The 16952-nt window shown below is 40.0% G+C and overlaps 1 protein-coding gene across 2 annotated transcripts in view; it reads left to right on the top strand.

The window, feature by feature from the left end:
* Positions 1 to 12288: 12288 nt before the first annotated feature.
* The window catches only part of neto1l (neuropilin (NRP) and tolloid (TLL)-like 1, like), a 54767-nt gene continuing 50103 nt past the window's right edge, over positions 12289 to 16952 (top strand). For both annotated transcript variants that reach the window (XM_029529444.1, XM_029529445.1), the window contains exons 1-4: positions 12289 to 12364; positions 13127 to 13183; positions 13275 to 13409; positions 13822 to 14070. In XM_029529444.1, the coding sequence (XP_029385304.1) occupies positions 12337 to 12364; positions 13127 to 13183; positions 13275 to 13409; positions 13822 to 14070 (469 nt within the window). In that variant the 5' untranslated portion in view covers positions 12289 to 12336. The remainder of the gene's footprint in view (positions 12365 to 13126; positions 13184 to 13274; positions 13410 to 13821; positions 14071 to 16952) is intronic.

The raw sequence follows: 16952 nt of genomic DNA, 5'->3' as shown, positions 1-16952 counted from the left end.
ATATTTGACATGTTTAGTTTGCCTTGTTTGGCCTAAATCAAATTGTGTTCACATGAGAGCTTTTGCTAAGGAAACAGAAAATGCTTGATGGGAAAAACAGGCTTGTCCTTCAGTGCTGGTCCAAATAAGCTAACATACTCAGGGCTGCCCCCGACCAAATTGGAACTATACTACTGGTCTCTCTTCTTTACAGCAATACATTTTACACTTTAGTGTGCTTTGAAATATAGCACGTCATTTGTACAATTTTATTTAAGGGTTTATTGTAAAATAAGGTAACCCACGCAGACAAGCATGGTAGCCCATATATATACCTGTTGTGGCCCATTAGAGCACTAGATACCATGAACCCATGTCTCCCTAGTTGGGAGAAACCTGGGTTGCCCATATGGGTCATATATGTAGCCCAGCAAGGGCCATCAAGGGCCCCAGTTGGGTAGCCCAGATGGGCCCCACATGCTGCGATTACAGGTGTCTTCTCTCCTTCCTCGTTGATTTGGTGCTCTACACATGCCTCACAGTAGCGCATATGAGCAAATGTGCCCCCTCATGCAAAATGTGGCCCCCCATGGAAGATGAGGCCCTACGCACAGCGTGTGTTCTGCATTTAGGGAGAGGCGGCCCTGAACATCCTATATATAAACAGGCAGGGGGATCAGTGTACTGATGGATGAACAGCATCGCCTCACTGACTGCTTAACAGTTTCATTAATTGTAACTTGTGTTTTATTCCTTATCCAAACTCATCAAATCTTTTCCACCCGCTTAGCCTGTATTTCATTCGTGTTTGACAACAGAAAATGAGAAATGGTGCAGTAGTTGCAGCAGCCAGTTGTTATTACAACTGACTGACAAAAGCAGCAAGCGTAACACACAGTACTGTCATTACCTTTTTAGGTAGTTGCTGCTTTCATACTGTTGTTGCTTGTTCTAACACTTGCTATACATGCCTCTGTCCAAATGTCTACTTATTTTAGCAAGAGCTGGATGATAAAATAATTTTACTTCCACTAATTTTAAGTTGGCCTGCTTAAGTTAGCTGTTTGTTAAAGCATAGTAACTTTGTGTTCTGTTTCTCTGAGTTAGAGGCAGGAAATTGCTGTTGAGGCTGACTTATATGAATACACTTTTCAAAGAGCTGCAATAATAAAAGAAAACAAACCAGTAGCTATTTGCTTTCACTAACTTGTGAGCTATCGCTGCTTTCTCAGAGTAATTAAAGCGTCTTGCTCAACACTGAGTACACACATCCAAAGACATACTTTACACACACACATTTGCACGGGTCTGATAAATTGTTCTGCCTTTCAGCCCTGAATTTGCAGGTAAAGATAAAACACATGCACTCATGCATAGACCTCTGTATTTGCCGGTGACTGCGTGATGGCAGTGAAGAAAGCAAAGTGTTGGAGGAGGGTGAAAGACAAAAACAGAAATACACTTGGAGAAGGGCACAGCTTGCTCAGCACTGTAACCTCAACAGCTAGCCAACTGCATCAGGCTTTGGGGTGATCATCACATTTGCAAGTACGGAGATAACAATATCAGCCTTGCTACATCCATCATGATCTTTATAGGAGTTCAAAAATGAGTCACGTTATGGTGATTATTTTGGGACAGACCTCTCAGAAAAACTCACACTTTCATTTCCATATTTTCAGCCAGACTTTTTACTGCCTCCCTGGATTTTTTTTTTTTTTTATTGCTCCAGCAGATGTTCTAGTGGCTATCATCAAAGAGATTTATGCAAGCTGATTATAGCCAAAGAGTCTCCAGAACTAAATAAACATATTCAAGCCAGAAATGGATGAAGGTTCCTTCTGGAGCTAAATAAGGTCTGGTCTCTTTTGGTCGCTAGTTTAACCTGCATGTGGAGAGAGCTTGATTGGGATATCCTCTATGTAAAATAAAATAATTAGATTTTTGCTCTAGGCTCGAGCATGCTGTACTTTGAGATAAATACATGAAATCTTAAAATTAATCATAATACACTCACACACACACACACAAAAGCAAGAAGTAGCTGAATGTCAAGTCTTGCTATCACTCTCTTCGTGTATTCTCTTCATTGCACTCTTCAACAGTGCAAGATTTTGTTATTGGAACTTCTCCATTCACTTAGTTTCAATTTGTTAGAGCAGACACATGCAACCCCAAATAATTAAGCGGCTGTGAGCTACTAGACGTTGTGACATGGTGACCGCATCGCCTCTTCCTGGCAGCAGTCCCTGGCTGAAGATGGCGCAGGAAATGACTTCATTATTTGACTGGGGATTAAAGAGAAAGGCCGTGGATGTATGAGGAAGACGGGCAGCAGAGCAGAGAGGCAGGTGCTAATTGCCCTCGTTTATGCTAACAGAAGGGGCAGGCTGAATGACGACCACAATGAGAATAATTCTCAGTTTGGGTTGTGGACATAACGTGACAGCTTTGAGAAAATATCTGTTTCGTCATTATCTGCCATAGCGCTGCACAAATTTGAGTCTGAAAAAGACAAGACAAAGCGCATTCCAGTTCAAAATGGAAATCGCATTTTAGTTACCAATGACAGACTTATTTCCTTTTTTGTTTTGTTTTTTGTAGTTGGCTACAGCAGCTAAGTAAACATGGTCGAAATAACTGAAACACACAACTTTGGAGATTTTAATGATGTATTGACCGCTGAACATGTCTCCTGGTTATCTGCTTCTGTGTGAGATCCCCTTGCAGTGCAGTCACAGTGCTGTGTTTATGCTCCAAAAGTGATGTGGTGATGTGTGCGTTGTGGTTACTGGTGCCGATAAATATGTAATTGCAGTCATTTGACCTGGGGGTGTGTGTGACTGAGACCTTCTTCTTTGCTGACAAAAGCCAGAGGTTAATGGTTCTTAGCAGTTTTTCTGACTAGTGGAAAGTTAATAAGTCAAATAACTGAAATGTGTTTTCCCCGTAAACCTGAAAAATGTAAACCTTACATGAAGATAAAAATTATTTTGAAATGTTTTACCATTTTTTTGGAGAAGCTCTTGTGAATTCACCCTAACTGGGGCCCAATAATCAGAATATTGTGTGAAGGCTTTTGTTTCTCTGCCTGTATATGTATGTGTGTACAGTTTTGGCTGTGTACATTTCCACATGTTCTGCTCTTGGTGCCAGTGCTGGAGTCAGCGCTGTGAACATTGAGGCCAAGAGTGGCAGCTGACTTTGTTATGGGCTTGTTCCACGTCGGTGCCAGCACCACTGAAGGCAATGAATTAAGAAGTAAACAGGTTGTTTGTCCAAGCCTAAATGCTTAATTACCAACTTCTGACTGAATGGCTCCAAATAATCTTACTACGTCCCCAGGCTCAGGTGCAGGCGTGTGGCCTGACCTGTCTATCAGCATTCACGTACGCGAGACATTCAGTCTTAAGTGACACCAATTCATTTCAGACAGCACTACTACAGGGACCAGCAAGCCTCTGCTGCTGTCTCCTGCGTCCTGAGCTGTCGATAGCAACACTCAGCCCAGACCGTAATTAACAAAATAACCTTTTACATTAATTTAGGGCTGGCTCTTAACTCAAACTGGAAGAGTAAATACCTTACACTGTATTGCTCGTCTCTATGTGAAATTTACAATTACTTGCAGTACTGGGGCATCAGGTTAATGAATTCTCCTGAGGGAGTGACGACGAAAAGACATTTGTACAAAGTGATTAATTTTATTCACTGACATCATATGTGAAATGTGATGTGAAATGATGTGGTCTATGTCAGGAGCTCTAGCCAGATCTCTAACAGTCAGACCTGTATCGGTTGAGTGGACACTAAATGCTAGATGCTAAAAGCATTACTATGAACTCCTAAGATGTTCATTAGTTGGTTAATGTCAGAGTTTTCCAACATAAACGTTTTGTTGTACCAAGTGACCTCTGAACAATTTCTGCCTTCTATTAGTGAGCAAAAATCTAATTTGTTACTGACACTGCACTATCCTTTCCCAGTCCATGGGAGTTCAGCTGCTTTCATCGTGAGCTTTTGCTGAGTGCTGAAGTGATTGATTAAACACTAGAATTATGTGTCTCACAGCACAATTAAAATCATTGATTTTCCTGAGGGCAGCTAAAAGGGATTTCTGCCCTCATTGATTGTTTGTCCATTCCAATTTGTTGATTATTTCAATTGATCTAAGAACTTGTCTTATGGCACCTCAACAAGCTCCTCAAATTGTCACCTGTAAACTGTCAAGCATGTGAAAGCACAGAAAAAGATGAGAAAAGTTCAGAACACAAACAGTAAATCACCATCTTGAGTTTCTTATGGTCTAACTTCTTCTATCAGAGCAAAACAAGCATCCGATATTACACATGACAGGAATGCTGCTTATTTTTAAGTTTTTTTTTTTTTTTTATTATTATTATATTATTTATTATAATTTTTGCCTTGGATTGTCTTTCAGCATTATATCATATATAGTCTTAACAGCAATTATCTAGGTTGTGACAGGCACCACCCTCCTACTAAAACTGAGAGGTCAGGTTTTGTTTACCTCCGTGTGAAGCCATGGGCCAAAGATTCAAAATGATTAAATGTTCTCACGCTGCTGATGCATAGTGTGCTAAAGGAAAGCCTGAGTGAACAGCAGTTTGTCACATTTTACTCACTATTTCCAGAACCTTTGTCTGCATATGCATCGAGCTGCATTTGTCTTTGTGAATATAAAAAGCCACATAAAAGCAAACACATGCACTCTCTCGCTCTCTCTCAAGTTGGATCTGAGTTGGTAGAAGCCTGCAAAGCACCTTCTGCTCCCTGTGGTCCGCTGCTGGCTAAGCCTCTGTTAATTTCTCTAACCACCTTGGCCATCTTCTCTACAGTCATCATTAATCATCTCTCTGTTCTCCTCTCCTTCCCTTTCCGCTCTCCACCCCTCCCCCACATCCTCCTCTTTATATTCCTCTGCTACAGTATTTTCTCTGCTCTCTTCTGCTGCCTGGTGCTCCAGTATGTGTGTAAGAGCTGCAGTGATGAGATAGCACCAACAGGCCTAATGACGAGAATGCAGTAAAGTTAACAAAGGACCCAACACATACAAATAATGCAGATGATGTTACTGCTACACTGCTGTGGAACACTATTAACTATAAAGCACCGTAAACCATCTACACCAAGAATATAACATTTATTTTCTTAATTACATTTTTATGATGCAGGATTAAAAAAAAAAAAAAAAAAAAAAAAAAAATACAAGATGCAACCAAAATGTTGACCAAAACACATACGATGTGAAAATGTTAAAAACTCCATTCCTCTCATTACCAGCAAACAGTTTAATGGCTTTTTATTTCCGTGTTGTTGAGCCGAAGGGGTCAGCTCTTACATAAAAGAGCCTGCTAAACAGGACACAAAGTTTAAGCTATACTTTCATATAATATGTAATATAACACACACACACACACATATATACAGACATGTATATGTATATATTTAGATACATTAAAGTCCCTCGAATGAATGATCACAGAAATATCATTTCCATCAGGGTTTCAGAACGCGTACATGGTATGAGACTGGGGCAATATGGCACGAGTCTGCCACCTGGATTAATTATGGAACTGCCATATTGCAAGACGCTGGCAGACCTCTGATTCACTCATGAATCCATATGTTACAATGTCCTTTAGTTATTTGCTGAAAATCACAGAAATCAAAAGCAGTTTTCGCTCAGCGGAACTATCAAATTGTCTCATTTACTGCATCACATGTTGCCGTCTCAGGTAATCAGGAAATAAGAGCATGTTAATATGATACCAAATTTAACTCAGCAGCGGTGACTATCCATGTTTTGCCCCTCATCTTGTGGACTATGTGTTTGAATCTATCTGCAGCTTTCACTGATATCAATATGAGCCTTGACGTAGAGCAGCTAATGTAGAATTATTATTTCTATAGTCATGTTTGAGCAGTAAAAGCACACGATTATTGTGAGGTGAAAAGGTCAATTATGAATTGAAGCCCAAGACGTCAGACATGAGACAGCTTTGTACTGCAGTCCAACCACCTCACAATGATTTGCAAGTAATACAAAAATACACTTCTTTCACTCAAATATTGTTTCCACCAAACATTGTCAAGGCAGCAATTGTTTTTTGCATTTACACATGGAGTACAAAACTCATTTCCATATATAAATTCAACTTTTAAGAGATGGAGTCTGTGTTGGTAATGGAACTACAGTAAAGTAAAAAAACTCTTCTAGTCAAAACATCTAACAGTAAAAGAAAGTCACTTTTCTTTTTCTTTTTTTTTTTTTTTTGCATCGTTTGAATTTGTATTTATTTATTATTTTTTATTTTACCTGGATTTTAAAAAGTACAATGTGGTAGCTGGTTATAATAAGTATTGAGCAGTTAGGATTGCTTATGATATTTATTAACTTGCAACTGGCAGTGGCTTAAACAGTGTTAGAGGTTGTAATCCAAACTCTTGTTGTGACATTAACTGCTGCCCTGTGCCTCAGAATTTCCCCCACATCAATAGCTTGACTTTACATTTCAATGAGCAGGTGAGGACTTTTTCAAGTCATCCAGCTTCAACACTCACATACAGTAAGTTCCTTATAAGAAAATTGGAAGGCTTTTGTCGGACAGTGAAGTTATGTTATATAACCAGAAAAAAGTGACAGAATATCATATTTATTGCTGGTGGCTGGTGGTTTCACATTTTATTTCTGAGTTTATCTGACTTTTATTCTCACAGCCACAATCTGCCATATAATCCAGATTTATTTCCCACAAGTGAACATATATTTGACTGTGGCATTTTCAAAAACAGCATCTTTCACCTTCACTGCAGTTCACGTGAATGAAATGCACCTTGGGCAAACATCAAGGTAAATGACAATGTGGAAGCCGAACCTGGATGTGAGTACGAGAGCATCTCAGCGGCCAGGTTCTGTCTTCAAACACTGGGGCCACTTTAAAAGGTCATCTTTGCCCACTACACAGAGCCCATTTCAGCAGAAATGATCTCTCTCCCTGCCAGCGTGCAGCGGGATCTTTGAACGTGGTACAAGGACAAAACAAACAGACAAAAAAAAATCACACTCCAACAGTAGAGTGCAAATTAAAAACAATGTCCAACAGGAATTTGTTGGCGTCTTCAACAGATTCAACAGATTTTATTTCTTAAAATTAACCATTGACTGATGTCTGAGCAAATTTATTGGGGCTACACCCATCCTGCTTTCACTTCTAACATAACACATACCATTTACTGGGGTTTTAATAGGCTTCACTCAGAATTTGCAAATGGTTTCTCACGTGGCCCCACCTGTGCAGACAAGGTAAAAGGTAATGGTGGCAAGTCTCAGGAAAAGCTTTACTTGATACTTCAATACTAAACAACTAGTTTACAATTGTATTGTATTGTAACCTATAACTTAATGTAGTGGATACTAAACTATTTAGCCAAGCATGCTAATATTTCCATCCTTCATAAAGCTAATAAGGCCACAGATTGAGCCATCATTTCCTCCAATCCTTAAATCATTATAAAAGTCTAAATCTTGACAGCGCTGATGAGCTGAATTACAATTGGACCTTGGGTTCAGTGAACATTCTCACAAATGCGTATAAAATGAATATGCATAAGATATTGATTTAAAATACATCTGACTTCAACTCAATGCTCCTCTGTTTAAAAAAAAAAGACCCCCCAAAAAAGCAAACATGTTTTAGGGATGGTATTACATTGGTGTCTCCACCATCAGGGGTGTCATGGCCCACAGAGTGTCGCTCCACTGTGTCATGACACCTCCTACCAAGTGGCTAATGAGGTCAAATGATGAATTACACAGTCAGTTTAACCCAGAGACTTGGGACTGCATACACAGAACAGATTGCAGAGGGTATGTTAACCCAAATCCAGGACACCTGTGATGCAGCAAATCACTGCTTCCTTCAAGTGTGATCATAAGGACAGGAAGGCTGCATGAAAGGCCTGCAGAGAAAAACATTAAAATAAAAGATCTGTTGAAAAGCACTATAAAATAACCCTCTTTTATGACTTCTATTGGAGAAGGAATCTGCCGAGCAGGCAATTCAGCAGACATTTAGGTTCATAGACAGTGCAGCTGCCTCTCCAGGGCTGAGATTAATTGCTGGATGGATAAAGCCACAGTGATTGACGGATGACTTGAAGCATTAAGGAGCCATGAGAGAGATGAATGTAGAGCAGTTTAAAAATTAACATTGAATGGTAAACCCTAACCTTTAAAATGAAATTTTTCTGAAGCATTATATAAGAGTTTAATATGAAAAAGGTGATCTTAGCGTTTTTTGTCCCTCTAATTATTCCATTCATGTGACTGAGCTGCCTTACTCTCTGACTATATTGTTCATAAAGTCCCCATTTTCCAAAAATGTGCCCCTGAAGGTTTTGTACCTAATTTTGCTTTAAATGTGGCAAATTCACAGAATATTTTTAGTCGATAACAACATGATTGGGGGATTTTGCACATTTACATTTACAGCCTTTCCCAGCTGTACCATCAATGGCTATCATACATTTCATATTTTCAGGATAATTGATGATTATTCTCATATATATGAACTACACGCATTCCAAATGTAGCGCTTAAGCACCAAAAAGTCACTGGATCCATCATTCAAAATGTGACTGCATGCTGTGATCTATGATTGCAGTAAATTAGACATATTTATTTATTTATTTATTGTTTCAACTGTTTGTCAGGCATAACAAGCAATTCAAATCAGCTTCAGCGCTGGGGAAATGTAATGGGAATTTTTCTCTATGTACTGACATTTCATAAACCACATAATTAACTAAATTATGGACAAAACGATTGCCGGATAAAATGATTGAAAATGATGTACTGTAGTTACATTCTTTAATTTACTACAGGATGATTTCTCACTTATATGTCAGCAGCACAACTTGCAATTATATCTTTCATTCTGACTGGCTTTTTGGGACTAATTTAATTGTCTTTAGTTACTATATGTCAGATATGTAATTTTAACCTCAATTGGAGTCACATAAGATGGTTCAATACTTTTATCAGAGGGATCTTCAGACAGCACAGTGGCTCCAGAAAAGATGTTGCATTGCAAACTGACAAAGGCACCTCAACAAAAATGATACCGCATGTAGTTCACGGGCAATCATTTGATGGACTAATTTCTCACTGGCTCCAGGTGTGGGGCCAGGATAAAGGCGCCAAAGTCCCAGACAGCTAATGCACCATAAAGAACAACCCAAAATTCGCCTGTAGTCAGAGTGACCCTTTTTTGTAATTGGGACCTGCTTAATGAACTACAAGCGCCTTGGATGACAAATAAATTGTGTTTTTTAGGCCAACAAACTGCTCAATGCATCACTAATAAGGTTAATTTGAGCCCCACCGGACAGGAGGCATTAGCCTAAGTGTTTATCCACTTCAGCGGTGTCCCCTGTTAGAGTGACAAAATGAAACAGCGTATGCAGCATCATTAGAATGACACTAAGTAGAAGGTGAATGCCCAGTTTACTCATCAAGTTTGAACCAAATGAACAGAATGCAATTATGAATTAATTGCCTTTTATATATACAGCTTAATATACCTGTGATGGTGCCTCTTTTGCTGTGCTGATAGTTGAGAAAACAAGATGAACAATACACGCGTACCTGTCTGTATCGGTATGTGTGTGCTGGATAGTTAGAAGTTGAAATGTGTCGTTCCAGGCTGGGTGTTTTATTTCCCCACACTGATCATAATATGGGCCAACACAGCACAATAGTTCTCAGCAGCCAAATGATCGACTCCCTTAATTAAAAATGGCCAAGTTTGAAACAGGTCTTGAATGAATTATTTCTGAGAGCCTCGGTGCAGTTGAGTCAAACAGACAGTTTATTGATGCCAGAGAGCCAAACTGGTGGCTGCTGTTAAATTCACCAGGGCTACTGTTGCATACAGTGGGCCTGATAAGACTCATCTGCATAATTCTCATATAGCTGTGGTGCTTTATCTCCGAGTTTACCCATCAGAAATGTGTGCTGCTCTGCCTATAAAGTTGTCAGACAACGCAGCACCACTCTTAATCAATAACAAGCTTTGGGCCCTGCATTGTATTTTGCTTCAGATATTATTGACTTCTCTGACTGAAAGATCTATAATACGCCTTGTGGGGAAATGGACATTTTAAATTTCTTTTCAACCATGTTTCTTGTTGTGTGCGAAATTTTGGTGAAAGAATCAGTCTGGCTAAACTGTGTTTTTCAGCCTTTCTGGGAGTTAATGTACAGCAAGCAAGACAGTGACTTACCAAGCTGTGTTGGGGAGGAGGAGGGGGGGGGGGTCATTATACAGAGTGATTTAATGGATTAAATCACTCTGTATAACAGATTAGCAACAAGCTATTAGCTGAAAAGACTTCTGTGATTTTTGACTCCCAAATGTATTCTCAAAGTCACTGTGGCACCTGTAATGTGTGCATTACCCGCTATAAAACTAAAACCTATAAAATGAAACACCTCGAGTCACAAGTAACAGGCCAGTCTGCGGCACAGGTTGAAATGAAGAGGAGGCCGTAAGAGAATTATGTGAGTCTTCATCTTTGAAATCTCAAGAGGCTTTATGCACTAGTAAAAACACAGAGGGAAAGAGAACAGACATACAATTTGTATTGTCCCCAACTCTGTCATAGCGCTCCTTTAGGCACCCGCCGTCATTAACATTTTATTTCAAGTTGATCCAAATTGTCCAGTGACTTCTAACCGGTGACATTAGCACTTAACAAAGTCCAAGACTGCCTCTGCAGCAGGAGTATCTGAAGATGGATATTGTCTGCAGGGTGCCAAGACTATTTTGGGAGCCTGAGCTCCTGACTTGTCCCTGGGCACCCTCTGATCAGCTTTGTCATCAGGTGTGAGAGCGGCTACACACTCAGTGGATGAGTGGGGATACATCTTGACACTCACACCTCAGGAAACTAATGGGTCTCCCTTAAGAAAGGAAGTGTGAAGGGAGAAAAGGGGGTTGGGTGGGGTGAAAAATAGCCTCTCTCTGCTTACTTCGCTTCACCTCTCTGGTTCTTGTAGAAAGTGGAAACATGGAGGTGGCCTATGTGTCTTTTATTTCAGGATTACAGACATATGATAGAAGTTATTAATAGCAGGAAATGGATGTAGAAACAAATCTGTGATTGATAAATGCAGAAAAGTAAAATGCTTCTGCTAACACTACTGTAGCTCTCCTGTCTGCTCCACTCTGCAGTTTTTCCACATTTGACCATGCTGACACTCTTTCACATGACTTTTTTTTTTTTTTTTTTTTTTTTGCTTGTTTATCCCATTTTCTATTTCATTGCATTTTCTGCTTACCTCTTCATTTTCTTTGCGGGGAGCCGAAATGAATTCTGCAGGCTGCAGGCTGATTCTCCAAACACACTCAACTCAGACACGCACATTACCGCTTCCATTACTACTATCCCTCTCCCCCCGGTGAATGTGCTTGTGTGGATAAAGTCGTGTCCTGGAGAAGTTTTCAACGCGTGCGTCAGGAGTGCGTGAGGACAGTGGCGCATTGGCCGGCTGTGGTCGGTGGATGAGGAGGAGGAGGGAGATCATACATTAAGTCCTGCCGGCTGCGGGGACTCTCCAGTTGATACAAGCCAAGACAGAAGAAGGACGCACCCAGAGGCATCACTCACAGCTTTCTGAGGGACTCAGCAGCGACATATCAAACCTAAAGGAGATTTCTTCTTCATCATCTCTGTTTTTTACCTTTATTTATTTATTTTTTTTATTTTTTTCTGGCTGTCAGTGCTTTCCAGGGCATTTTTACGCACTGCAAGAAGAGTAAAGGAAACGCTGCAGAGATGAGCGTTGCGCGGCTCTCCGTGCTCCCGGAGGATCCTCTCTCCTGATAAAGGGACTAAAGAGGACAAAACAGGGCTGTCCACGATTTTTCCCCAAAGAAGATCGCAAAGGTGGAGCGATTAGAGAAGGGCTGATGACGGGACTATTAATCCTTCCAGTGCATCAAAAGCACCAAAGGCTCTTAGAAACGTTTGGATGGAATTCGGGCGAGTGTCTACAACTATTTTTGGTTTTATATGAAACTGGAGATTAGTTGCTGTATCATATCTGCAAGGATTTGATTTTACCACAGAACATTTTTTTAACTAAGGAGTCAGTTTGCCTTTTATTCTCCTCCTCAGCGGAAGATTGCATGGTAGTCAATGAGCGGGTTTTCCGGTGTGGATTTTTAAGAAACTCTGATCTCGACCTGTCTCTTTTTTTTTTCTTTTCAAGTATTTTTTACATCTAAATGGAATTAGTTGAGTCTGAAGCCGTTTGTGAAAGGAACAGACATGGTACATGGACACAGCTTCCATCACGGTAAGACATTCATTCATCAGCTGAAGCTCACTTGGTGAAAGCTCTCACTGATTCCACAACATTAAACCTCATAAAGCAAAAAGAAGTGCAGTGATCCTCTAATCAGCAGTAAAGCTCCAAAAATCTGAGCAACAGATTAAAGTGAACACAGGAAGAGACTGATGAGGTGAAACAGATATCATGAGGTGATACACAAGCATCCTGCATCTTATACAACCTGTAAACTGACTGCTGAAGGTCATGATGTGAGTTGTTGTATTTCTTTTTCTTTATCTATTTTTATGAGGTTTAATAGCAAATATTCATCGCAGTTACTGAGAATACTTTATTCTGGTTTTATATTTATATGTTCTAAATTTGTTTTTGTCACATTTCATTTTTAAAAACTCTATTACAATATTTAAACATAAAATTATGTATACTTTTAAGAAAAACGTGAGCCTGTAAGTTACAGCAGAAGTATGCAGGTTTGTTTTTCTTTCTTTTCTTTTTTTTTTACTTGGGAATATTTGCATGTTCTTTTGTGATGGTGTGATTGCTTGTTATTGTGATTATTTGCTGTCTTTGGATTCTTTACAAGGTCACAAACAGGGCAGGTTCATTTAACATAGTGCTGATGTACATGACATGAAATCTCAAACCTGAAATGTGTTCCTCGCTGACTCAACCATTCTTCAACTGAAATCAAGCTGTGCACAAACAACGAAAATAATAACCGTCACATTCCTGATGAGAAATGTATTTTTCTCTCTGTTCTTATAGTTGTTGCAAGTCTTCTCATACTTGGGTTGTCTGGGGCAACAAAGAAAGATACAGCAGGTAATCTTCACCCCAAATTCTCTTCTGCTCAGATGTCCTTTTTCCTGCAAGTTTCAATCTCTATGTTCTCATTATTCTTTATATGATCAAGTGAAAAACAACTCTGGAGTGAAGCCTGCAGGTCAATGTGGAACGTGGGTGAAAGAAGCAGAAGGAGGGCTCTTCACTTCCCCCAATTACCCAAACAAATACCCCCCAGACACAGAGTGCGTCTACATCCTTGAAGGTAAATCTTCTCCTGGACCACAGCAGCAGTAAGGAAAGCACATTGTTCAGCTGTAGTGCTTCTGGGGTTTTCCTAATGTCGGGCTGTGGGGCTGTCCCAGGTACTGTTCAGAGAATGAAGAGAGGTTTGAGCAGCTTTATTAGTGGCCTCGTCTGACTGTTATTTTGGTAGATTTTTGATAAATCATCACAGATAATCAGCTTAAAGATATGTCGAGAGAACATGGAAGCTATAGACCATCACAGCTCTGATGTTTTAGTGAAGAATTGACTCACATCAGTACTTTTGGGGTGTATTGAACATGTGGACAGTCTAATAATGAAGATGGTTGGTGATTCGTCAATGAAAGCATGACTAATGTGCTACTGCCCGCTGTGTGCTAGGTGGTAATTATTTTTATTGTTTCTTGTAGCCCCTCCGAGGCAGTGTATCGATCTACATTTTGAGGAGAATTATTCAATCGAGTCTTCTTGGGAATGTAAATTTGACAACATCGAGGTTCGAGATGGACCGTTTGGCTTCTCCCCAATACTCGGACGGTACTGCGGTCAGCACAGCCCGCCAGATATCAGGAGCAGTGGCCGATATCTGTGGATAAAATTTGTTACAGATGGTGAACTGGAAGCGGTTGGATTTTCAGCAAGTTACAACTTCACTGCAGGTACTTTTTTTTTTTTTTCTTTTTTCTCGTCGTTGCTTGCCCTTACTGCTTCTCTCAAATCATTTCTTTCTTTGGAAGCATTTCCATGCTTTATAGCTCAAACAGCAAAACTCCAAATGAATAACAAACATCAACCAGGGAACTCAGCCTTGTGGGAGCCTCTTGCATTTTATTGATTCTCTGTCTGCACACACTCTGTATTTCCTTTGGCAATGTCCTATCATTGGCTGGGACACTCTTGTGACTGGCTTGGCTTTTATTTCTTCTCTCACTGTTACTGGAGTGAAGTGGAACAATGTTAGATTTTAATTCAGTCCAGCAGCACCACTCCTTAGTTTACAGAGCTGGAAGAGGCTGCGAGAGCGTGACAAAGTAATCTGTATTGTCGAACACAATCACTGCATTTATGGATGTGTGTAAAACCTTGACTTTCTTAATTTGCTTCATCTTTGCTTGAGATCCCATTACTGAGGCACTGTGAGGATTGATGACAAGGAATCAAAGCACATCCATGATTTAATATTCCTTCACCTACACTTGACTGGGTTTAATAACACTAAACTTTTTCAGTGTTGAAGGCTTGAAAGGCCCCGTGCTGGGAAATATGAACGTTATCCCAATTTTTCTTTACATATACTGCCCCTTCAGGACCATTTTACTATTGTAAGTGTGACGGTGTCGTTGTTTATATGATGAACATGTATGCAATACATCACCCTTTCTACAGAGAAACATGCTACTAGCTTTTGAAAACAAAGGCACTGAGGTGCAGCGGGCCGATAGATTTTTCTCTACTGGCTTTGGATGGTGAAGCTCTTCAATGGAAGTTATAGTGAAAAAGCGCAGTCAGATGCCATGAGGAATAAAGTGAATGACTTCACACCATGTTCAGCAGAAATACTGCCACACTACATTTCTATGATGGGAAAAATACACCGGGGGAAACCTGCCGTTGCTCAAATGTATTGAGTGTTATCACAGTAAAAGTTACGCTTCCAAATGTAGTTTGTTTCACTAACAATATATTTTCCTTGCAATTCAAGTAGCAGTCGGAAAGAATAAAAAAAAAAGCTGGAAAAGTAAAGCATGAATCAACATGCTTTTCAGAAATGTCAGGTGTATTTATGTTCTCTGCTATGGAGGTTTGCGTCTGCTGAGGCATGAATCTGTTATCCTGCTGCTGGGTTTGATACATGATTTGATTTGTTTTACCATACATGTTGCACTTTTCTTGTTTAACCAGTAGGACAAATGGAGTAGCTAAATATTCACTAAGCAATATAACTAGACAGCCTTTAAGCTCATATTCATTTTGCCTTTGTTACTTTGACATTAGTACATGGAAGACTTGTAGTAGAATATTGATACCACCCGCTCTTTTCTCCCAAAGGCCTTTTAGAATAGCCCATCATTAGAGTATTACTTTAGCTCTTCAGGCCCTGTCAGGCAACAACAGGAAGGAACTCTGTCAACCAGCACCTTTAAAGCAAAGCTTTATTTTTACACATTTGGCCATTGGGTGGTGTTTTCATTGTCTAAACACCCCATATAAAAAATACAGACGTTCGCTTTAAGGTATGTTAGCACATAGGTGGGCTACGCACTGATCGCAGACATCCTCTTCTCTCAGGTGCTTCCTCCAGTCTCTCTCCTCTTTCTGTTCATTGCTGAACATTTATGAAGTCGGCCTGGGATAAGTGCAAATTTTTCACTCAAGGTGAAGCATTTACATTTCAAGCAATGTTCCCTATACTCAATTCACACCACGACAGGCTGATCCTGCCCATTACTTATTTCCATCGCCCCTCAAATTCGCCTTGGGGTGTGTCGAAGTCCACAAATGAACACATAACATCTACATAGTTAACTTTTATTCTGGTATGAGTGAATATTTAAGCTAACCTCCTGTTGACAGCAAGTTCACATTCACCTCACAGAATGTGGATCTCACCACTCAGCAGTAAAAACGCCTGTTTAAGAGGCCTGACTAGTCATTCATATAAGAGCATGTTTTTGTTGATGTTTGTATACCACACCCTTGTTTCCGTTTGTGCTCACAACTTAATGTCTGTAATGAGAGTTATTCTACAACAGTGCTCTCCCAAATGGATGTGGTTAAAAATTAAGTACAGTAGAGACACCACGACTGTAACTCAGCGTAATTCGTTGTATTCATCGCTGAATGTCAGACAGAGAATCCAGACGAAATTGTCTGTAATGTGCAATTGAAGCATCATTTCTCCTTCTGGCTTCTCATGACGTTTCATGGAAAATTTGCTGAGGAAAGAAAAGAAGCTCTCCGTCTCAGCTTGATAGGAAATATCTGTGGCGTATGATTTTCATAATTAAAGAAGATAAAAACCCTGAATTCACTTGACTTGATACTCTGAAATCTGGCAGCGTGAATAGTGTCTCACATCTGCAGCCTGGTCTGCTAACCATGCTAATTCACCCAGCTTTCCTCTGATGAATGGGAGCGGGGGAAAAAAAAAAGCAACAAAGGTGACACGAATCAGTCCTCAGCCTCTCCTTCCTCTGTTATTTTAGGAGCCGAGATAAAAACTGTTATGCCTCTCCTTCACATTCTGCCAGTGTCCTCTCAGAGCCTCGTGCTCTTGATGACTAATGCCTTAGTACCGCAGCAGTGAATGAAGAAGCAGCAACTGGAATCTCACAATTTCCATGGCACATTATATGTTAAAGTACTTCAGTGAACCACTTAAAGTCTACAGATGCTATGTATTCGGTTTATATGTGGCGTCAAAAGAACAAATAAACTGCTGGTATGATGAGAGATATACTCAGAGCAGTGACTAAATGAACTTGACTGCCGTGGTGATATAATGTGCAATTCCTTTGTCAAAGAAATTGCACCCAGATGC

This window comes from Echeneis naucrates, chromosome 20 (assembly GCF_900963305.1).
Source record: "Echeneis naucrates chromosome 20, fEcheNa1.1, whole genome shotgun sequence".
NCBI classification, from domain to species: domain Eukaryota; kingdom Metazoa; phylum Chordata; class Actinopteri; order Carangiformes; family Echeneidae; genus Echeneis; species Echeneis naucrates.
The sequence above is the reverse complement of the archived record's forward strand: the minus strand, read 5'-3'. Positions and strand labels throughout refer to the sequence as shown.